Genomic DNA, 23,875 nt, shown 5'->3' with positions numbered 1-23,875 from the left:
CGCTTGAAGCCATAAATATAAACTATGACCCTGAGTGAGATAAACGGTTAATTTCATTTTCGAAATTATTTGGATGGTGAAATAAATACAAATTTTCAACTGTAGGAGTTGCAAAATATAAAACTTAACGACGTTTCATTGGACCGGTGTCACCTCCGACGTGTCCGCTCAGATGACCATTTCCTGTTTAGCTAGCAAAAAGCTTAGTGGCTGCCGGAGACTTTTAAGGAGATTTCATGCCTTCAATTGGCTTTCCTGGTTCTTGAGGTAACTCAGGGATTTATTTACACGACATTATAACACGACGCGAACATTTTTAACCGCTCGCTAAGACACCGACTCGCTTTTTAATGTTTTTAAGAGTTGCCGGCCGGAAACTGCGGTTGGCGAGTACGTTAGCTAAACAGACGTTTTGCTCCTGTCAGCACTTGACGCGACTATTTATTACTTTTACATTCCACGAAAATAAACACACTATGCGTACTTTTCGGACTATCGAACAGTTTCTCAAACCGTATTTTTAATGCATTTCTTCATTCGGTTAGTAAATCATGACGTGTATGAAACACCCACTTTTCTTGCATGTGTCAAATACTCAATGTGCAGTACAATTATGTGTCATAACTGTAGTTACTGTAAGTCATTTCATGCATTATTCCCTACATCCCCCACAGGCTCTAAGCTCGCCAGGTAAAACAGCAGGCTGCAGTGATGTCATCAGAGCCCAAGTCCCCCACTCCCACCCCAGGGGACACATACAAGGGCTGGCTCTTCAAATGGACTAACTATATCAAAGGTTACCAGAGACGCTGGTTTGTTCTTAGCAATGGACTCCTCTCCTATTACAGGTAGACTACTCATCTACCACGACTTGTGCTGTTTCAAAATGTTTAAATGAAGGGAATTCAGGAGCATTTATACATGAACTCCTGGTACCCCAGTACCTCCAAAACCCTCAAATCTAGACTCCAATCATCCCAGGACAAGCTATTTAGGTTACTTCTGGACCTCCACCCCAGATCAATATGTTAGACCCGCTCGACATCCATTGCTTTCAGTCTCCCCTGCGGTCCTCTCCAAGGTTTCTCATAGTCATCATAGTCACTGTCACTGACATCCCACTGGGGTGAGTTTTTCCTTGCCCTTTTTGACATTAAAAATCATGTACTGCATGCAATTGCATATCTTTTAAAAACCAATATCAAATTCACAATATTACCATATATTGCAAAAATATTTTTGTTAAACTAAAGATAAATAATGTATTCAAATATCTGCTTGACTTATTATTTCAAAACAAATTATCAATAAAATTGTAGACTGTGAAATTGACAATAGATTTTATAGTTAAATTCCGTAAAATCAACTTTGGTACTGTTTTTTTCCCACATACAGTAAGACACTAAAACATTACAAAACTAACAAAAAAGTAAACATTGAAACAAGATTTTACGGTAAAAAAAAACCCTGGCAGATCTGTTGCTTAAATTTTACTGCTAAAACAGTGGTTTTGTTTCTCCATTCCATTCCATTTTTTCATATGCTGTAAAAAAAAAAAACCCCAAAAAACACTGCTTTTACTGTAAAAATTTTACTGACTGAGCTGCCAGTTTTTAAATTAAAATGTAAATTTTTATGCATCTTATGTAAAAAATTATATTGTTCATGTATTATATATATACATGTATATTCATAAATTACACATTGTTAAAAGTGGCACTCAGAGGGCAACCATAATTGCAATGTGGCCGTCAATAAAAACCTATTTGACACCTTTGGAATAAGGGGTGCCGAAAGAAACAGGAAGTCAGATTAACAACTCTGTATGAAGTATAAAATACATGTTTCCCCTATTACTGTGTAGCTACCGTGTAAAATATGCATTAGTGATGTCCAGCTGAATCCAAAGTTTTCAGCAGCGGACTTTATTTTTTTAGCGCCATGATACTGCACAACAGTGATATAAAAGTCACAATTTTCTCGTCCACAGGACTCAGGCAGAGATGGGCCACACTTGCCGCGGCACCATCAACCTGGCCACGGCCAACATTGTTGTGGAGGACTCGTGCAATTTTGTCATTTCCAACGGCGGTGCGCAAACCTACCACCTAAAGGCCAGCTCGGAAGTGGAGCGCCAGCGCTGGATCACCGCCTTGGAGCTGGCCTTTGACACGGGGAACAACTCTGGTCAGCAAAATCTACCTGGAAATGTTTAAAATTTGACAAGGTCATGTGTCAGTTACCTCTTTTTTTTGTGTGTATCCTCACCGTTCTCGCCACTTCCCATTACAGATGACTCATGCGAAGACGGACCCTCAGCGCTCCTCACATCAGGACATGGCGGTGGGCGTACCTTAGATATCCAATCTACGCTGCGCACACTCGGCAGCAAGGTGGAGGACCTCGACACCTGCAACGATCTCATTGTCAAGCATGGATCTGCCCTGCAAAGGTAAAAACTATTATTCATCCCCCTTCCAAAAAAAAACCTTAGCTAGCACAATGTTATTCGTACCATGGCCATATTTTGCAAAAAAGTGAATTTTTATCTGTTAAATGTGTATCGTTGCACTGGGAACAACACTCGGACACATCAATGTTATCTTTTTTTAAACCTAAATACTATAGTTATCAGTTTAGAGAAGTCAGTGTACAGCTTATATAGCAGTATAAATTTACTATCCACCGAAAACAAGTCGACACAACATATTATTGTATAAACAGCTTGTAAAACAAGTGAGCAGCAAGATCATTTTGTCTTGCTGACAGTGGGTGCATGAGTGCTGCAGGCACTGGGGAGTCAGGACTCTTTTAATCATTCCAACATGTGCCATGACACTATGAAGAGGCGCATTAACTCCTACAGAAAACACAAATTGACAACTGCATGGTGGCAGTGATGTAATAGTTTGCACGAGTGCAGCCAACAATGGGGAGCGGCGTGCCATTGAAGAATCGTTCCAACATGTACTGTGACACTATGAAAATGATCATGATTTCCTCTCTTAGAAAACACAAGTTGACAAATGCATGGTGTGCAAGAGTGTTGGAGAGCCACAGTTCATTGGAGAATAATTCCAACAGTTAATGTCACACAATGAGAAGGTAATCATAATCTTCCCCCTTGGAAAACACAATTTGCCAACTGCGTGCTGGTGAGTGCTTGGCAGTCGCAGCTCATTGAGAAATTATTTCAACATGTAATGTGACACTATGAAGATCTTCTCCACCGGAAAACAAAAGTTGACAACTGCGTGGTCGCAGTGATATAATAGTGTGCAAGAGTGCTGCTGGGGAGCCGCGGTTCATTGAGGGAATTATTCCAACATGTACTGTGACATTATGTAAATGAGCATGATCTCCCCCTTGGAAAACACAAGTTGACAACTGCATGGTGGCAGTGGCTTTGTTGTATGCATGAGTGTGGCGGGCACTTTGGAGCCGCGGTTCAATTACAAATTATTTGAGCATCTACTCTTGACAGTATGAACTTAATCATGAGCTCCCTCTTTGGAAAACACAAGTTGACAACTGCATTGTGGTAGTGGCATCACAGTGTGCATGAGTGCTGGGGAGCCGCGGCTCATTAAATAATTATTCCGACATGTACTGTGGCACTATGAAGATAAGCATGATCTCGCCCCTCAGAAAACACAAGTTGACAATGGCAACAGCAGAAGAGTAAATATATACTGCTTTCCATGTTGTACACTGACTACTCTAAAGTATATACATTTTCTTTAGTATTATCTCTAGAAAATGTATGATAAAATGCTTGCCTATGAAATCCACAGGTAAGTTGTTTTGCTTATCACTTTAATACTTTGCTGTAATTATTCCACAAACAGGTCTTTGTCAGAACTGGAGGGGATTCAGCCCGGAGCGGACGTGGGGGATAAGATGAGACAAGTGACCGAGCGAGCGACGCTGTTCCGCATCACCTCCAATGCAATGATAAACGTGAGTCGTCCCCTACCGTCGAAATCTACAAAAGGATGTCGCCAGCTGACTTGTTCCGATCGTCCAAGGCATGCCGGGACTTCCTCTCGCTGGCTCAGAACCACAGCAAGCGCTGGCAGAAGGCCTTGCAGCTGGAGAGAGACCAGAGGGTGAGGCTGGAGGAGACCCTGGAGCAGTTGGCCAAGCAACACAACCACTTGGAGAGAGCTTTCCGGGGAGCGACAGTGCTCCCGTCGTCAAACAGCAACCCCGCCTTGGGCAGCAAAGGTGCGCTTGTCCTCGAAGACCTTTTTTTGTTCTTCCACATCACTCACGGAGGACCCTAAACACGATCGATATTTAAAGGCGCTCTTTCAGGTAAAGGAGATTCCAGCGATGAGGATGACAACAACGTGTTCTTCGATGCCATGGAGGAACCGGCAGAGTTCATCACGGTCCCTGCCGATCCCAAATACCACAGGTCACTAGCAAGAGTGCTACAAAATTTTTGTCACATATCTTCAAAACATAACTAGCCAGCTTCATTGATCCGACATGTTATTACTTCTACAGGAGATCTGGCAGCAATGTGAGCGGATTCAGCAATGAGACCGGAATGGATGACTTATCTGTAAACGTGTGTTTGTCTTATTTCTGTTCAAAGCAAATCTGTAGTTTTTTTTGGTACTCTATTGTGTAGTAAGACATTCTTCTTCTTTAGTTTGACGAGCTTTCGATGGCCTCCAGCCCAGAGTCACCACAGTCCCTGGAGCTGGAGCCGGTCAGACAAAGGCGGACTCGTATACCCGACAAGCCCAACTATTACCTCAACCTTTGGAGCATCATGAAGAACTGCATCGGAAAGGAGCTCTCAAAGATACCAATGCCCGTAAGAAACCATCTATACACTCATTTTATTCATCTTATCCAAGATCGACTGGCGACGGCAGCAGCTTAAGCAGAGAAGCCCAGTCTTACCTTTACTGTAAATAGGGGTGACCCGAAAAACAAGTATGATATTTGACTTGCATCTCAAATTTCAAATGCAAGCAGTCGTGCAGCGTGTTTACTTGTGCAAAGCTGATCGGCCAGTTAACATCTAAATGTCCTCCAATAAGCACACAAGTTTAGTCTTTTCTTCAATTTTAGTCAAGTCATTTACAAAAAGGTAAACATTGTAGGCTATAGGCCTTTTATAGAGCTAGCAGCTACACAACAGATAAGCACATTATAGCACACAAGCTACACTTGTGAATAAGTGTCCTTAATTGAACTTTACAGTTTTCCCTAGATTTTGTGTGAATAATGATCCAGACCTACCCGCTGTAGGTGAAATCCGTAAAGTAAGGATGCTTTTCATTTTATGAATTCTATGAATTTTGTGTTTGTCTTAATTATTCCTCACACAACTTTCATACACAATTATAAACACTTCATGTGGTCTTAAAACACTTAACACATTCTAAGTCTGTTGTAATTTTAACATTAAAAACTCCAATGGGTACTCAACTCTCAATGTACGCAATGGTACTTTATAGCAAACCATACACTCAGGCCGTAGCAAGAACAACATGACAGTCCTAATCAGCACATTTGTGAATATAAACACATATCAAAAGAGTATTGTTTATTACTAATAGACACAAAGTCTCCAAGGCAGAAGCATAACAGAAAGTATACAGGGATAAGCGTGTCCGCATCATTCAACTTACTGCGTCAGGTGGTAATTATTGTGGCCAATAGGTTTCACGAAAAAAACAATTAGCACTCAACTTTAGCTTAATTAAAGACAGCATAAGCCCATTCCAGACTGTTATTAATAAAAAGGTTAGTGTTTTTCATATCAACCATTGTTCTCTGTTTGAGTAATTTCACTCGATCAAGCCTTTTACAACATTCCACACTGCAAAACAAAATGATGTACATGCTGATATCGTATATGTTCAATTTTGGTATCGGCCGATGCGCAAGCTCCTATATCGGGATGGTATCGGAAGTGAGAAAGTTGTACCAGACATAGGAACTTTAACCCCTCTCTTCTCTTTAGGTGAACTTCAACGAGCCCCTCTCCATGTTGCAACGTCTGTCCGAGGACCTGGAGTACTACGAGCTGCTGGATAAGGCATCAAAGTGCCAGAGCTCTCTGGAGCAGATGTGCTACGTGGCGGCCTTTACTGTTTCCTCCTACTCAACCACCGTCCACCGCACTGGAAAACCCTTCAACCCCCTGCTTGGAGAAACCTTTGAGCTGGATCGCCTGAGAGAGTGTGGTTACCGCTCCCTCTGTGAGCAGGTACAACCACAACTGACTCAGCAGCAACATCATACTGGGGATACTTCTACATATTTTGCTTCTAAGATCCATAATGACTCACTAAAGCAGGGATGTACAAACTTTTTCCACTGAGGGCCACACACTGAAAATCCAAACAAGTATGGGCCATTTTTATATGAGCCATATATTGATTTTTTTTTTAACCTTTAAGGCTCACCTCTAGTCTGGCCCCGGGGTACCCGAAAAAGTCTCAGACAGTCATAAAACTGTTAAAAATAATTCATATATTATAAATTTATTTTTACTTTCAACGCTTAAATCTCGAGATCTACTTCAGATCAGTCGATACAAAGTTTAAATTTTTTTTATGTTCTATGCCTTCTTTGTTAAAAAAACACCTTTTTAATTGGAAAAACACAAAAGTATGCAATATTTTTCTCAGAAAAAAACGTTCACAGTTGATTATTTGAGGTGATGTAATTAGAGTCCTAAATAGGTAAGTAATTCATAATAACATCGATTTTGATTTATTATAATTTTTTGAGCGATGCCAGTTTAAAAAAAAATCCCACGGATCAGTATTAATAATAAGTTATACACTACTTTTTTAAAACTTAACACCTAAATCTCTAGATCAATTTCAGGTCTATGCGTTGATTATCCGTTTTTTATTTTGCTTTTTTTTTTGTTTTTGGTTTGTTTGTTTAATGCATTTTTTGTCATAGAAAACTTTTATGGCAAAGAAAAAATATGCAATATATTTCCCCTAATACTAATTCAAGGTGGAATATATGATGTCAAGTAATTGAAACCTTAGTAGGTCAATAATTCATTAATATTTTTTTTGCAACAATTTTAAAGAAAAAAACAGCTTGCATGGCAGTTTTGTGTCAAGTCAACATTGCAACTTTTTGTCGTTACATTTCCCTTGTATACTTTTTTATTTTATTTAGTTTTTTAATGATTTTATTAGACAGTATTTATTTTTTTTTAATTAGCTGTGGGCCACAAATTGTCCACGGGTTGCACTTTGGACACCTCTTCTTGCACTATAACATCAAGAAACATGTGACTGACTCAAAATGGTTTCACCTCTCAGGTAAGTCACCACCCGCCTGCCGCAGCCCACCACGCCTTTTCTGAAAAAGGATGGACTCTCAGACAAGAAATCACCCTGGCCAGCAAATTTCGAGGAAAATATTTGTCCATCATGCCCCTGGGTGAGTATGCGTGTTACATGTTATATGTGTTGTATGTGCATATTCATATTCTTATCTGTTTAGGTGCAATCCAGTGCATGTTTGCTAAGAGCAACAACCATTACTCTTGGAAGAAAGTCACTACAACAGTACACAATATTATTGTGGGAAAGTTATGGATTGATCAGGTATTGTACGAGCAACATATATGTACATTTCTGTGCAGGGTCATATGAGATACATGTTTTCTTTCTTTAGTCAGGGGAGATTGACGTTGTCAACCACAAGACGGGGGACCGCTGCCACCTCAAGTTCGCTCCCTACAGTTACTTCTCTAGAGATGTGCCAAGAAAGGTCAATCACTACTTTCAGTGCTCTGTAGTTGACGCAAGCTCTGCTCTTGTCTATGAGCAGCAAATGCATTCTATTATTGCTTTTAGGTCATTGTTGAATTAATTTCCTATTTATCTGCACTCCTTTCTGTTCATTATCTCTGTCAAGAAAGCTAAAATTATAGTAGTAGGTTTTTTTTATTTTCCTTTCCATTTTGGTCTCAATACCCACAGTAACAGCATACAAAAATATTACAATTAAAAACAACACATTTCTGTTGACAAAATATAAAAATAATTCATAAACACATTCATTCTAGTAAAATATATTCATATAATATAGGAAATATATCTCTGTATATTTTTTTACAAAAATTTTTTTTTTTTTTTCAAAAAGCTGACAATTGAAAAAAATTGTTTAAGACTATTTTGTTAAAACTAAGGCATTTTAAACAAAATATATTTAGTATAATGAATATTTCTAACTTTCTGTTTTAATATTTTTATTATTTTAAGTCTGACGCACTTAAGGTCATTATGATAAGGAGCTATATCAAGTTAATCCATTATTAATATTAATTTAGCTTATTTAAATAAAAAAAATTGTCTTCACCATTAAGATTATGTGTTTGGGTTTGTCAGGAGAAATTTTACAATAAATTCAATAAAATATTAAATACATTTTTTTTTTATATTTTCAAATTAAGGTAACAATTTTTTTAGAACACATCATAGGTTTTGAATATTGTTTTTCAAACCTTAAATTCTACAGGTTTACCCTTTCTTTTAATACATTATTTTGATTAATATATTTTCTAAGATTGTACCTCCGCCATCAAAGTTAAAATTTTTTCTCTGGGTTTGTTAATTTTCTCTATTTTGTTTGCAACTCCATCTTTATTTTTTTAAAGCAGTGAAACTTTAGTGTGTGCTCATTTAGGATCTTACTTCCTGTGGTCTTTAACCCAGACAAAATTCTGCATGTGCGTCACTCATCTAACTTTCTTTTAAAATTCTAAATTGTAGTTTTCATGTATTTATTTTAATTATTGTTCTGTATTATCTTTTTAATCATTAAAAAAATGTCTATTCATTAAAAGAATAAATAAAATAAAAAATAAAATAAGATACTATATTGTATATTTGTGTACTTTGAGATTTCACAAGTGACGAATTAGGATGCTGCTGGTGTGCGTCAATGCTGCGTTTTGTCTCACAGGTAACTGGCGTGGTCACAGACAAGGACGGAAAGGCGCATTATGTGCTCTCTGGGACTTGGGATGAGAAGATGGAGTTCTCCAGGATCATGCAGAGCAGCAAGAGCGAGAACGGTGCTGAGGGCAAACAGAGAACCGTCTACCAGACTCTTAAAGCCAAAGAAATATGGAGGAAGAACCCGTTGCCGTAGGTTTCCTGGTTATAAGGCCCAGCTGAACACGTCGCCAATAATCAACTTTGTGTTACCCCAGAGAGGGAGCAGAGACTATGTACTTCTTCTCCTCGCTTGCCCTGACACTTAACGAGCCCGAAGAGGGCGTGGCACCGACGGATAGCCGACGGCGGCCCGACCAGCGGTTGATGGAAGACGGACAGTGGGATGAGGCCAACGCAGAGAAACAGAGGTTGGAGGAGAAGCAACGGATGGTCCGTCGGGAGAGGGAGAGGGAAGTGATCAAGGCCGCCCATACGCCAGACGAAGGTAAGACAACAATCACGCTATTTTTTTTAGACGGACAATTCGTCTCCTGTCCCTCCATCATTGTCTCCATCTGCTTGTCTAAAGCTTCCACGCAGGAACCAATCACTGACTCACCCTTAAAAAGCAAGTATTCACCTTCTCTCCATGTTGTTTTGTGTGCTTTATCATCTACATGCTCTTGTTTGTTCGCTCTGTCCTCAATTACTTACGTTTACGTTCTAGTTGACCCAGACCAGATTGGAACTGAAGCGAGTGAGGGTTCCGATGAAAGCAAGTATCACGCCACAGTTTTGTAGTGCCTTTAATAAGGACAGTTAGATAGATAGTACTTTATAGATGTGCCGTGTGACATTTTGACGTTTAGTTGATAGTAGTTTCTTATCTTGTAGCAGTAAAATAAGACAAACAATTGAATTACATTTAACTATTTGGAAGGATTACTGTACATGCTGTATTTATAGCTAGAAATTTTAAAAATTCATTAAGACAGTTGATTTTTTTTCAACTCGAATAATGATTTGGAGTGCGTGAGAGAGCGGATTTGACCACATGGTAATTTATGAACAAGTACATAGCAAAACACAGGACTGAGTCAGCTAAGCAGTACAATTTTAAAGCGCATGCAGAGGTACATAAAGCTGCTGGATTCAGCCAGAGCTCTTAACCGTAATGTTTTGTTTTTTTAATACCCAGAACTATTTATAGAAACTGAGACTGAATCCTCACTATTTCCCTTGGAAATGGCAACACACCCTTAAAACACCCCAAAATGCTTATTTTTGATACTCTCAACCAGTGCTGTACAAACTTTTTCCACCGAGGGCTGCAACATATTTTTACACTTTGTAAAATTAAAAAGATTAAAAAAAAAAACAACATTATATATTTAAAAGCAAACTTTGTGCCAGCTTGGTGCTGTTGATGATAAAGCGTATTATTATTGATTAACTTCAAAATTTCCGCTTTTTCTCGTGACATTGTGTCTTTTTGCTCTTTTTCCTTTTATGATTTATTTTGTTTTGTTGGATTTTAATATTGACAATTCCAAAACTCGAGCTGTGAGTCACAAAAGGCCACCCCTGCTCTACAATCGATAATTTAAACTCAGTTTTACATAGTAAAAAACACTTGCAGGTGGAGGCTGGAATCTTTGGCCATCTCACGTTTCAAGTACGATTACGATGAAAAAATCCATTACTGATGCGTATTTAATTTATGTATTTGGATTCAGTTTTACATTTCTTCTCGTTTCAGTAAATAAGCGTTTATCACTTGGAACTTTTAAAAACAGAGAATTTGTAATCAGAAATTCCCATCACATGTATTATTTATTAAATTCATGGAAATGTGTGCAAAACTGGAACGTTAAGTCCTGTATTAGAGGATCTAGTCAGATCTCTCAGTGAAGTAGCTCGCTGCAGTTAGCCACATTTTAGAACTGTCTGCATAATTCTTTTTATAAAAAATAAATCGATTATCAATTATTGACGTTTACGAATTGATTTTGTAATCGTCCAAATTGCGATGCATCGATTACTTCCCCACCTCTACTTACAGGCATACAGTAAACAGTAATGTACTTACAGGTTGAGCAGGTCCTCAACATCTTTTCTTCTGCTGCAAAATGTTGAGTGACTGCAGCACTCCTTTTTTTCTAACACTGCAGATTTGAGTTACTAGAATAAACACAGTTATTAATTTACAAGCAGAGAAAACAAATGTATGACTATGCGAGGGAACACTGATCTACCCAACAACGGCGATTTGGAGCATTTACGGTAACTTCCTGCGTGTAAGTACAGTAGAGTGGAAAAACAAATTGCCTCTATATTGAAGCTATTATCATATATATCTGATTTATGACACCTAAAGACTTCCAAAGTTTGCGAATAAATGGATATAACCAAAATAGTCTCAATCTCACAGAGATTCTCGAGCTATTTTGAGAAAGAACGAGGAAGCCAGACATGTCATCTTGTGGCGTGGTGGTAGGGACCGTAGATCCCTTCCCCATCAACAACAATGCTAATCAAGCAGACATTGTGAGAGCCAACAACGATTACTTTGGGCAGAATTATGATCCAGAACCTTATATTGTTGATCCAAGTTTTTGAAGATCTGCTAAACAAATCCAGCTTCAGTGAAACACTAAGCACCATGTAGTAGTACTGCTAAGTCCTAAACAAGAAAAACAAACTGCAAACATAATAAAACAATACCTTACTGTACAATGTCTGCTCTTACTTCGATGATGACTGATAGGATGTCCATATCTTCTGGTTTATACAAAGAATTAATCATGAAGCACACAAAGGGTTAACAAGGAAACGTCTCCCTGCATGCATACACCGTCTTTAGTTGTGTGTGTTTGTCTCCATCTCCGGGTATGAATTGAATGTCACAGATGAACAACTTCTAGTTTTAACGCTAAATCCTCCTTTTATCCAGACGAGAGGCATGATTCATAATCTAGAATAACTTTGATGAGCCGAGATGCAATTATGCGGGAGCAACAGGACATCGCTACCTGCTCAAAGTAAGGTGGCAGAGGGCTACTTAGCTGTTTGCATCATTGCTCCGCTAAGAAATAATTTGTCTGTGTTAGTGCTTATAATAAAAACATAGCTAATATTTGGTTAATATTCAGGTCACGATATGTATAAAGAGTGTTGTCGGGAGGTTTTGAATGGTTATTTAGAGGCTTTTGTGGGCGAAATAGAGAGCCCCCATTGACTACATTGTTAGCTGTACATTGTATTTATTTTTTTTACAACTTAGAATGCATAAAAAAAGAAAAACATATGTGTTCATGTCTTACATAAGGATTGTGAATGATAGACAGCAGGTCTCTCTCTAATTTTTGGATATTTCCAGTGTGACAGACCTGATAATATGGTGCAAAAGCACTCCATTTGTGATATCAATCCCCGGAAATAGCCGAAGGTATTCAGAGTGGAATTTTCAAAATGGCTGACTCAATTTGTGGTATTCTAAGACGTTTAAAATGTGTTTTTACATGCTTTGCGGGCTGGAAATATGATTGGATATGGTTTAATGGATACACTGAAACACAAATCAGCATTTAATGTCAACATGTTTTTCCACTCTACTGGTAACCCTCAAAAGCCAAAGAAAAAGCAAAACACCAAGGTTTTTTACGCTATATTGCTTGAATGGTACAAGGTCAAGGAAAAATTAACACGCGGTTTGTGTGCTGACCTTTAGCTGACACAGAGGACTCTCTTCCTCCTCATCCTTCGCCTCCTCTTGCATGCAAGTACTCACTTACCTTTGTTGTTTGTTGCTTTTCCCGAGCGTTCATGTGCCATTTTTCTTTCCCTTCATTATTCCAGCCTCTCGCGGAAAATTGCCCCCATCCTGTCAAAGCAAGTAAACACTCATAGTCAGTAGTAGGTAACAATCATCCACTGACCATGTTTCCTTGTTTCTTAGTGGAAGTAAAGGAGGGCTCTTGTGGAGCTCCGCACAAAAGCAAGTAACATAGATAAATAGATAGATAGATAGATAGATAGATAGATGGATAGAACATGTGTGTTATAGTTGCACAGTAGCACATAAGACCATAGCTGTGTTGAGTGCAGAGGCAAAGGTTTTTTTTTCTATGTAACAGTTGGGTACAAACAGCGCCGTCAGAAAACAAAACTGTATATTTTGAGTCAGGGCGCTCGCTGTGTTGAAGCGTCTTCCACAAAGGGAAGTTTTGACACTCTAACGCACCTCTCATGCACCAGTTGTGCTGAGAGCCGTTGTTGCTACCCGGCGAGTATCTTAGAAAGCGCACACTTTCATGGTCGCGTTTGCAGAGTTCTGTATGAAACACAGGGGCTTTGTTGCAATGACGAATTTGTGAAACCTGAGTGAAATAGGGCGTTTATTGCTTTTATTATTTGATAGCTGGCTGTGCGTCTCAACAAATTCTGTTTAAAAGGCGCTGGTGAATTAACTACTGATATAGCTCCGATGTGACAACTTTGCAGAATCTGTGAAAGACAATATTTTTAATATTATGTTTACTATTACTGTGTTATAAATAACGGATAGCAGGACGCAGCACTGCTGAAGGTTTTGGGATTTAGAGGTGTCCCGATCCAATCATAATATCGGATATCGATAGGGATGAGTACCCATTCCGGTCTCGACCGAATCGTGCCAGTCCTACTTGGCATTGATTCACGTATATTATAACAGTGCTATGTTTCGGTGCCAGGGCTGCCTGGCACTTGGGGATCTCTTCATCGGCACTGAGAATGGACTCAGCCAAACTACCTTCTAGGTAATGTTGCAATTTTTAATGCCAACAAAGAAACTGACTCCAAAAAATGCTCCAGCCTAATTAAAAAAGGGCTACACTTTTCCAAAAATGGGTAGCTTGATGCTGATATACATCAGCTTTGAAATTGACATGCTACTGATGAGCATTAGCGATTTTACATGGCAATTTCAACACTTCCAAATTTTCTAATGTAAATTAGAACTAAGAGTCATGTTACAGTCAAACGGCTGGTGGGTGTTAAGTACAATACTTACAGTGTTAACACTTTTTAAGACGCAACAAAAAAATCATTTATACACTACTGCCATCTAACATATTGGACTTGAAACTTCAATTGCAACTTAATGTCATACTTTCAAATGAGACTCAGAAATTAGATAATAAAACAATACAACAATTGGATAGCAATTTTTAAATGTTGCAATACAATTTTTAATTGAATTATTTAAGAATTACTTAAATATTCATCAAGTACCGAAAATTGGTACCTCTAAATACCGGTATCGATTCCAAGCGACTGGGAATTGGTACCTTTTATCAGTTCAAAGGGGAACGGTACACACCCCTAGATATGATTTCGATATCCGCCATAAAACAATATGGGATTATATCGGCTTGTATGTGAAATATCCGATACAAGCAGTCCTGCAGCGTGTTTACTTGTGCAAAGCTGCACAGCCAGCTAACATCTAAATGTTTTCCAATGAACACAAAAGCTTGGTTTTGTTTTCTATTTTAGACAAGTCATTTACAAAATGTAAACATGGTAGGCGAGAGGCTCAATTGAAGAATATTGCAGTCTAAAACATCACATTTGTCAATATAAAGCATCAAATAATTATAGTTGGATATTACTTACACATACAAAGTTTTCAAGGCAGAAGCATTGCAGAAAGTATCCAGTAACAAACGTGTCCGCATCATTCACCTTACTAGTTTAACTCAATAAATTGTTGCGGCTACTAGGGTTCACAAAAAAAAAAACAATTACCTTTCCACTTTAACTTAAAGATATAGTGTAAGACCATTCCAGACAGTTAATAATAAATAGTTTTTTTCAAACCTACCATTGTTCTCTGTTTGACTAATTTCACTCAGTTAAACCTTTTCTAACTTTCCACACTACAAAATAATAAAAGTACTTGTGATTCCGTCTGTATTGTATTATTATCGGTATCGGGCAATACTCAAGGCTCCAATATTGGTATGGTATCGGAAGTGGACACATCTCGTGGCAATATTACTCCACTTTGGGCTGCTCTGTGTGTAAGACGTCGGTGCCTCCGAATAATGTCAGTACTTTCCACTTTGGCTCGGACACGGTCATTGTGCAGAATATCTGTGTGAAAGGGGGCATTTATAGGTATCATTATTAGATAGTTGGATGCTGCGTGAAAGGCACTGGGGAATAAATGCAGCGATTTTGCTGGATGTCCGTGCGAAAAGAAGTTTGCATCCTGAGCTAGCCGTTCAGCCTCCAGTAAAGTCCAGTTGTGAATTCCTTTTTATTCTCTCCCAGCCCCTCATCAAGACAGCCACCAGGCGCTTTGGTTTGAGAAGACTGAGGACGCCCAGTCAGGAGAGACCCTGCACGTCTACAAGGGGGGCTACTGGGAGACAAAGGACAGCGGTGTGTGGGACATGTGCCCGGACATCTTCTGACAACCTCACCCGGCGTGAAGATGGCGCGTAAGCCTCCGCCTTCACAAGTCACGCGCTTGACACCGAGCAGTGAACTCACCGCCATCTTTTGTTTGCGGTTGTTTTTCAGCAGACTTCCCTCTCAGGATGCGAGTGTGTGTTTTTTTCTTGTCTACACCTCCAGAAATGAAGCGGCTGTACTTTGCAGGAAAATGGCGGAACCAAGCACACGAGCCAAGGTTGCATTACCGCTGCTTTCTATTTTTTAGCACCCATCAGAAAGGCCACGATCATCCACCTCACCAAAACGCGCACGTTACTGACAAGGTGAAAATGGTCCAAAATGGTGTTGATTTTGGGCTGTACATGCAAATCCAGTGTCATAAAGGAACAGGAAAGTGCTTGGGAGCAGTTGTTTTCAAAAAGTTAGGCACCAAAACACTTTGACGGGGTGTTTAAAAAGTTTTTAAAAAAATAAAGGAAAACATGCATTTAAAACTGTAAGATAACTTTAGTCATGATTGAAGGCCAAATGAAGAGATTTGTAGTTCCGACATTGAGAGTTGACAAACATTTTCGCAGGAAATTACACTTTGAAAACCCCAGCTCTCGGATTATGCTGCACGTCTACAGTTTCTACATTTTAGAATGATGCAAGGATCGACTTTGGTCCAAATGGTCCCCTAAAATAATGGATACCAATCATTTTTTCAACAAGTAAAAAATATGAACGTCACAATTTGGGCTGGGCGATATGGCTGAAAACTGTATCAAGATGAAATTGTTTTATATTGGTCAATATCGATAATTGCTGGTATTTTTATAACCTGTATTGGTCGATATTGATAATTGCTGGTATTTTATAACGTATCGCAAATAAGGACCAGGAGAAAATTATATTAAATGTAAACATTTGTATCTAAAATTTTACCTTCTTCTGTTTATGATCCCTACCACTATCAAGGCAGAAAGGAAATATCAACACCACCATGGAAAACACTCACTGTAAACACAATTCTAAAATCACATTGAACACTTAACAATATTCTCTGAAAATTAAGGAATATGTAAGAAATGCTTAATAAAGTGTAACAAAATAGTGCAAAGTGTGAAAATACAAACACAGAGAAACCTGAGAACTATTTTCTGCGTGTCCACTTGTAGTGCTAAGGTGGTGTGATTACAAGCGCCTTGGTCTGACTACGGTCCGTTTAAAAAAAATCCCAAAAACCTGCCATGCTGTCATGGTGACTCTTTTTGTTCTATCCACACTTGATTTGCTCTCTGCAGCACTCATTTCTAACTTTCACTTCTCACTTCCTGCAATGAAGCAACCGCCGGACAACAAGACGGCGCAACCACATTTGATAGTTCATACTGTTACCTGATTGGCTGTCAGCGATCCTGGCTTGGCCACTTCCCCTTTCTTCGGACAAAGAAAAAAAATGTACATCGAACGCATTTTTTATTGATATTGATTACTTTTGACTTAATTTTATCGCTCAGTCATGGTCACAATATAATTACTTCTAACACAACTTCTTTTTGCTAAGTTTTTAGTGTAATTTCCTGTCTGAACAAAACCAATTCAACATGTGAAAATACACTGTTTAAGGTATGAACCATGTTAGCATTAACTGTATGCGGTTTGCAATTTTCACATTCTATCGTTGTTTTCTATAGTCACTATTAAAAAGCAGTGATATTAATTATTTCTCCATCAAATACTACAATGCCTCTGACTGAGTAAAGACAGAATTTGCCTTTACAAGTTATTTAGTATAAACATTTGTGAAGCAAATTAATTCCCGAATGTGAAACAACAGTTTTATATTGTCGCTGTTGCGCTTTTTTTCATTTTTTAACCTTTAAAAGAAAAAAAAAGAAAATCTAGTGCTGGAATTTCACACCTTTTGCACTTTCTTTCCTTTGAAAATGGAATCAAGCGCATGAGTTGACGCTAATGACAGTTTAAATGTGAAGTTTGCTCAAGTGACGTGTTATTCCTAAACCAGCAACATGGGTGGTTAGGTCCTGTACTAAAAGGAAGGAGTGTATAGTTTTATTATTTTCCCTTTCATAATAAGTGTACTTAAAAATGGAGTCCCAACCTTCAAATTGTGAATATTTCTGCAGAGGGAGAGAGAGAGGATTTATGAAGTAGAAGACCTGACACAAGTTTAACGTGGTAGTGATGCACTTTTTTTTGTTTGTCACAATTGTCGAATATTTTCCTGTTTCGTTCTCCATTTATTCACTGATAGTGTGTGAAGATTGTTTGTTGTGATATATTGTACATCTCTAAATAATATTGATTGTATTCACAGGTTGGCTTTGTTCCTTGCTCTAACAATTTTATAAGTATGTAGTACATTTCTTCCAAGAGTCACGATAATAGAACTGTGAACTATTTATAAAAATGCTCTGCTGAAGTGCAGTATATAGTGTCAATATGTTTTTTTTTTCTTCAATTCCCCAAATGATGTACATATGTACACAAACTGTATGTATGGATGGAATTTGGCAGGATTAGTCTTTCGGGCTTAATTGATTAAATTTATGATTAATTCAAAGACATCCTTTAACACGTGACACCTTTTTTTGCTGTACACACAAAAATTAAGGATATATTGGAAAATAATTTAAAATATTTTTATTGTATCAGTTAGCATAGTTAGTTATGTTAATGGTTGGTTTGGTTGGTAAATAAAGTGATTTATTTTGATTTTTCCTTTACTTTTTATTCATATTTGTGTGACCATTGTTTGTTTTTCTTTAAATGTAAAACAAGACTACTGTGTTGGCTCAATCATTTTTAGAGCATGTGCATTGTTATAAGATGGTTTACTAATAATATGTTAAAATAAAATACAGTGTTCTTGCAAAAGTACTATCTAACAGCATTCACACTTAAATACAGTGTAGTAGTAACCCAAGGGGTATTTATTAATATTATACAACTATTAATTTTCCCACAGTGTTTCAGATTTGTCACGACAGAATAACATTACTTTTTTAATTAGCAATTAGTAATTTTCTTGTAGGTTCTGTATTATAATTATTTAATATTGATAATTAGGGGTTATGGGGAAAAAAATATTGACATTTGAATCGCCCTTCTTATTTTTTATGAATCTAAACCCACTCATCCATTTCCTACCGCTTGTCCCTTTCCGGGTCGCTGGGGGGCGGGAGGGTGTCGCTGTAGCCTATCTCAGCTGCATTCGGGCGGAGGGCGAGGTACAACCTGGACAAGTCGCCACCTCATTGCTGGGCCAACACGAATAGACAACATTCGCACTCACATTCACACACTAGGACCAATTTAGTGTTGCCGATCAACTGATTCAAAATATTCAAAAATCGATTTACAAAAAGATGTTTCAGACCACTCCCACTCTGGCTGTGCATGTACGTCATAAGCCAAGAGGCACTTTTACAGGAGAGGAAGTTTTTAAAATATTCTACCGCAAGAATCAGTTTGAATTGAGAATCGAGTCCTAACCTAAGAATCGGAGTGGAATTTAATATTGGGTTGTAAGAGTCTCATGCGGGGCAGCACGGTGAGAGAGGGGTTAGTGCGTCTGCCTCACAATACGAAGATCCCGAGTAGTCCTGGGTTCAATCCCGGGCTCGGGATCTTTCTGTGTGGAGTTTGCATGTTCTCCCCGTGACTGCGTGGGTTCCCTCCGGGTACTCCGGCTTCCTCCAACTTCAAAAGACATGCACCTGGGGATAGGTTGATTGGCAACACTAAATTGGCCCTAGTGTGTGAATGTGAGTGTAAATGTTGTCTATCTGTGTTGGCCCTGCGATGAAGTGGCGACTTGTCCAGGGTATACCCTGCCCTCCGCCCAATTGTAGCTGAGATAGGCACCAGCGACCCCAAAGGGAAAAAGCGGTAGGAAATGGATGGATGGAAGAGTCTTATGCCTATAGATATTACTTTATTCCAATGAAAATATGTTATCTATCAGAATATACACTCAAAAATGGTTAGAGTGTCTGCCCCGAGATCGGTGGATCGGGAGTTCAAACCCCGGCCGAGTCATATCAAAGACTATAAAAAAAATGGTACTCATTGCCTCCCTGCTTGGCACTCAGCATCAAGGGTTGGAATTGGGGGTTAAATCACCATAAATGATTCCCGGGCACGGTACCTCTGCTGCCCACTGCTGCCCACTGCTCCCCTCACTTCCCAGGGGGTGATCAAGGGGATGGGTCAAATTCAGAGGACAAATTTCACCACACCTAATGTGTGTGTGACTGACAATCATTGGTACTTTAACTTTAATATTGTTAATTTCCCCAAAGTAGTTTTTACAATGTATTTAGTCACCGCTCGCACGGCGAGCGCTTGGGGTTTACAACGTGCGCTCATTCGCATGACGTCACTAGCTTTATTTTATATAAATGAAAAAGTGTTATCTTTAAGAATATACATTCTAAAATATCATTAATCCAATCAGCAGAGTATTTAGTAAATAATAAATAATTATTATCTTATTAACTTACCCTCGGTACTTTTTACAATTATTTAATCACCGCTCATTCGGGGAGCGCACGCACGCCACAACGAGCGCCCATTCTCGTGACGTCACTATCTTTGTTTACTACAAGCGAGGCGTTGCGGCCAGCTACCTCCGCCACAGTCTCGTCGAACCGCAGTGTAAAGACATTCCTGTGTGAATTTTAATTGTTGTAATTAACAAACGCGAAATGATGTCGGCAAACGGGCCTGCTGCTGGAGTCGACTGCACGGACGCGAGGCGAGGCGACGGCCAGGAACAGTGAGTAGCTCGTTAGCAACAGCCTATTGTTTTGCATTGCATTGTGGGGGATATTACTCATGTAGTCATACTAGAATTTATACTTAATCATAATCATTATTTGTGTGAAAAGACTTACCTTTATAGCAGCAGCCAACTTTGCTGTCGTCCTCTCAGGCCTGACGAGTCCTCGCCCGGCTCCATGGATGTGGATGCCCAGGCTCAGGCATACAGCTTCAGGTACAGCCTCAAGTTCCCCTGCATAGGACAATGCATCGTCATCAACAACAAGAACTTTGACAGACAAACAGGTATTTATGTTAATATATATGTGTGTGTGTGTATATATATATACAGTGGGGCAAACAAGTATTTAGTCAGCCACTGATTGTGCAAGTTCTCCCACTTAAAATGATGACAGAGGTCTGTAATATTCATTATAGGTACACTTCAACTGTGAGAGACAGAATGTGGGAAAAAAATCCAGGAATTCACATTTTAGGAATTTTAAAGAATTTATTCGTAAATTATGGTGGAAAATAAGTATTTGGTCAACCATTCAAAGCTCTCACTGATGGAAGGAGGTTTGGGCTCAAAATCTCACCATACATGGCCCCATTCATTCTTTCCTTAACACGGATCAATCGTCCTGTCCCCTTGGCAGAAAAACAGCCCCGAAGCATGATGTTTCCACCCCCATGCTTCACAGTAGTTATGCTGTTCTTGGGATGCAACTCAATATTGTTCTTCCTCCAAACACGACGAGTTGAGTTTATACCAAAATGGATACACGGATGATACAGCAGAGGATTGGGAGAATGTCATGTAGTCAGATGAAACCAGATTGGAACTTTTTGGTATAAACTCAACTCTTGGTGTTTGGAGGAAGAAGAATACCGAGTTGCATCCCCAGAACGCCATACCTTCTGTGAAGCATGGGGGTGGAAACATTGTGCTATTGTGAGATTTTGAGCCAAAACCTCCTTCCATCAGTGAGAGCTTTGAATGGTTGACCAAATACTTATTTCCCACCATAATATACAAATAAATGATTTAAAATTCCTACAATGTGAATTCCTGGATTTTTTTTTCACATTCTGTCTCTCACAGTTGAAATGTACCTATGATGAAAATTACAGACCTCTGTCATCATTTTAAGTGGGAGAACTTGCACAATCGGTGGCTGACTAAATACTTTTTTGCCCCACTGTGTGTGTGTGTGTGTGTGTGTGTGTGTGTGTGTGTGTGTGTGTGTGTGTGTGTGTGTGTATATATATTTTTCAGTTTTACTTATCTACAGTGACACTGACCAAGACATCAACAGCACCCAGAGATGCGGCACCTTTTGTATGTGTAGCGCCACCTACATGATAAACAGTAGGTTAGCAGTGGGTAAACATTCAGGATATAGTGGAAATACATGTCATATTTATGTAGAATCATCAGCAATATTTTTGTTATTACTTTGTAGTATTGGGTTTTGGTCTTATGCGGTCTTAAGCATACAGTACAGGCAAAACGTGTGGACAAGCCTTCTCATTTCAATGCGTTTTCTTTATTTTCATGACTACCGTATTTCCTTGAATTGTCGCCGGGGCGCTAATTATTTTAAAACCTCTTCTCACTCCTGCGCTTGCCAAAGGCATGTGGTAAAAAATTGAGCGTGATGTAAGCTTGGACCTTAAATCTTACTGAATAGCTCTTAATCTTCTTCCCTTTATGCGATTTTAAATTACCGGTATTGAAATCAGCCTCCTCCATTTTGAAAATTATGACAGGGGAAGTGTCACTCGTGACGTCACAAGTTTGACCAGACGGTAATACTAAGCATGCACTAATTATTTTGCGAAGCAAGTTTGACCCGGCAGTAATTCAAGGCAGGCGCGTACTATACGCCCTGTGGCAATTCAAGGAAATACGGTATTTACATTATAGATTGTCACTGAAGGCATCAAAATTATGACACCTGTGAAGTGAAAACCCTTACAGGTGACTACCTCGTGAAGCCCATCAAGAGAATGCCAAGAGTGTGCAAAACGGTAATCAGAGCAAAGGGTGGCTATTTTGAAGAAACTAGAATATAAAACATGTTTTCAGTTATTTCACCTTTTTTTGTTTGTACATAACTCCACATGTGTTCATCCATAGTTTTGATGCCTTCAGTGACAATCTACAATGTAAATAGTCATGAAAATAAAGAAAACCCATTGAATGAGAAGGTGTCCAAACTTTTGGCCTGTACTGTATATGCTTTCTACTCTTTGTGAGGCGTTAGTTTAGGTTACCAGCATGGATTTCAAGAGTGCGGATCAGACTACTGGATCAATTTACCAGCCAAACTTGTTCAGGAAGATGAGTGGTGTCCAAACAACTGCTTAGGGACCATTTTTGAACAGCTGTTTTTTTTTTTTAATGTCCCTCGGCGTATTATAGATATAAAAATCATAATTAACTAGAAGAGACAATTCCTTCAGGAATTGCCTGTGAATGCTTCAATGCTGGAGTTGAACTGAAATCCTGGAATTTTTTTTATAATTGTTGAAGTGGAGCACACAATTCCCAAACAATCTAAATATTTTGACGTTGGACAGTATAAATCAGATGGAAAATGTGGAAGTTGTGGAACTTTGAAGAAGGTCTCATTCGTTTCAATGGGAATTTCCTTAAATTGTCGGGAAAAGCGGGAATTTTTTTTGAAAATTGTAAAAAACCTGCATGGTCTAAATGAGTTGAAATGGTTGGTGTTGAAATTTTTCAAATCGGTCGAGAAATGTTGAAGTAGTAACATGTTGAAATGGGAAATGGTATTACGTCATTTCGGGAAAACCGGGAATTTTTTCAGTTCAAAAAACACCTTCCTTTTTTTTCCCAACTAAGAGGAATGTTTTGACGGTGAAACGGTTGAAATGCGTTGAAAAATGTGGAAAGAGTAGTCGCCAGAAAAAAGGGTGGAAATGGGGTTTTGGAAAAGCAGGAATTCTGGAAAATCCTGGAATTTTTTTGGAACTTGGAAAAATCATTATAATTTGAATTTCCATCATGGTGGAATGTGTTGAAGGTGGAATGGTTTGAATAGGTTGAAAAGTTTGGAAATGGTAAAAGTTTGAAAAATGGCAAATTTCTTTCGAATGGGAAAATTGTCCCGGAAAACCTGGAATTCTGGGAATTTTTGGAATTTGATCTTTGGTTGCGCATGGCTTCAAAGATATTTTCTGGGTGACGGTTTATGTGGTGGCGACTTGTCCCAGGGTGTACGCTGCTGGATAGACATCGAGAGAGACATATGGTAGAAAATGTTTGAATGGATGTATTGAGAATTTATTAAGTAACTTTTGAGTTTACTCATATTTCCTGCGGTGTACAGTTTTTGTTTTTAATTTCCATCCGTGCGCTGCACCGTTACCGGCTAGCTATGTCACCTTGGAAACGCTTCAGACAAAAGTTACGCGCTATGACCACCTTACCTCCTCCAAAGAGGTTATGTTTTCACCAAGGTTTGTTCGTGTGTTTTCTAGCAACATAACTCAAACAGTTATGGACACGTTTGTGTTCAGGAAATATCCCAAAATTAATTCCTCTTAATTCCCCCAATTTGCCGGTCCCGCGCTGTGCACAGGATTCTAGAAGGTGTGTAGTCTGTTTAGACTCGGTCAACGCTAAAGCGCCAAAAAAGAACTGCACCCCCCAAGTTTTTGTTTGATACCGTCACATGTAACGGCATTATTGC

The 23,875-nt window shown here is 38.9% G+C and overlaps 2 protein-coding genes and 1 long non-coding RNA gene across 5 annotated transcripts in view; 2 read left to right on the top strand and 1 right to left on the bottom strand.

Moving 5' to 3' along the window:
• Window positions 1-18,171, top strand: LOC133560341 (oxysterol-binding protein 1-like). Of its 3 annotated transcripts, none has more exons than XM_061912795.1 (21): window positions 1-267; window positions 675-848; window positions 1,991-2,187; window positions 2,293-2,452; window positions 3,849-3,960; window positions 4,029-4,227; window positions 4,318-4,420; window positions 4,513-4,576; window positions 4,661-4,828; window positions 5,987-6,232; window positions 7,314-7,434; window positions 7,498-7,601; window positions 7,672-7,767; window positions 8,965-9,149; window positions 9,215-9,567; window positions 9,667-9,714; window positions 12,670-12,717; window positions 12,798-12,830; window positions 12,898-12,936; window positions 15,258-15,427; window positions 15,513-18,171. In XM_061912795.1, the coding sequence occupies exons 2-20, from the start codon at window positions 712-714 to the stop codon at window positions 15,398-15,400; spliced, it is 2,556 nt and encodes an 851-aa protein (XP_061768779.1). In that variant the 5' UTR covers window positions 1-267; window positions 675-711; the 3' UTR covers window positions 15,401-15,427; window positions 15,513-18,171. The 3 variants fall into 3 exon arrangements, with proteins under 3 accessions (XP_061768779.1, XP_061768771.1, XP_061768788.1); XM_061912787.1 differs by having other exon boundaries at window positions 4,306-4,420; XM_061912804.1 differs by lacking the exons at window positions 9,667-9,714; window positions 12,670-12,717; window positions 12,798-12,830; window positions 12,898-12,936 and having other exon boundaries at window positions 9-267; window positions 4,306-4,420; window positions 9,215-9,444.
• On the bottom strand, window positions 10,409-20,408 carry LOC133560373 (uncharacterized). Its single transcript, XR_009808433.1, has 3 exons — window positions 20,288-20,408; window positions 12,734-12,822; window positions 10,409-11,120 (listed from the first exon to the last, which is right to left on the bottom strand). It is a non-coding gene; the product is annotated as an uncharacterized LOC133560373 (long non-coding RNA).
• The window catches only part of casp3a (caspase 3, apoptosis-related cysteine peptidase a), an 11,910-nt gene continuing 7,980 nt past the window's right edge, over window positions 19,946-23,875 (top strand). Inside the window, exons 1-2 of the mRNA XM_061912827.1 lie at window positions 19,946-20,169; window positions 20,326-20,459. Of these exons, the coding sequence (XP_061768811.1) occupies window positions 20,099-20,169; window positions 20,326-20,459 (205 nt within the window). The 5' untranslated portion in view covers window positions 19,946-20,098. The remainder of the gene's footprint in view (window positions 20,170-20,325; window positions 20,460-23,875) is intronic.

This window comes from Nerophis ophidion, linkage group LG01 (genome assembly GCF_033978795.1).
Source record: "Nerophis ophidion isolate RoL-2023_Sa linkage group LG01, RoL_Noph_v1.0, whole genome shotgun sequence".
Taxonomy (NCBI): Eukaryota; Metazoa; Chordata; class Actinopteri; order Syngnathiformes; family Syngnathidae; genus Nerophis; species Nerophis ophidion.
This window is presented reverse-complemented; position numbering and strand designations above follow the sequence as displayed.

Bases quoted from the DNA above. Each gene is read 5' to 3' on its own strand.
- LOC133560341 (XM_061912787.1), top strand. From the start codon at position 712: ATGTCATCAGAGCCCAAGTCCCCCACTCCCACCCCAGGGGACACATAC. The intron at 849-1,990 runs GTAGACTACTCA...TCTCGTCCACAG, and splicing joins GGACTCCTCTCCTATTACAG to GACTCAGGCAGAGATGGGCC. The intron at 12,718-12,797 runs GCAAGTACTCAC...TCATTATTCCAG, and splicing joins TCCTTCGCCTCCTCTTGCAT to CCTCTCGCGGAAAATTGCCC.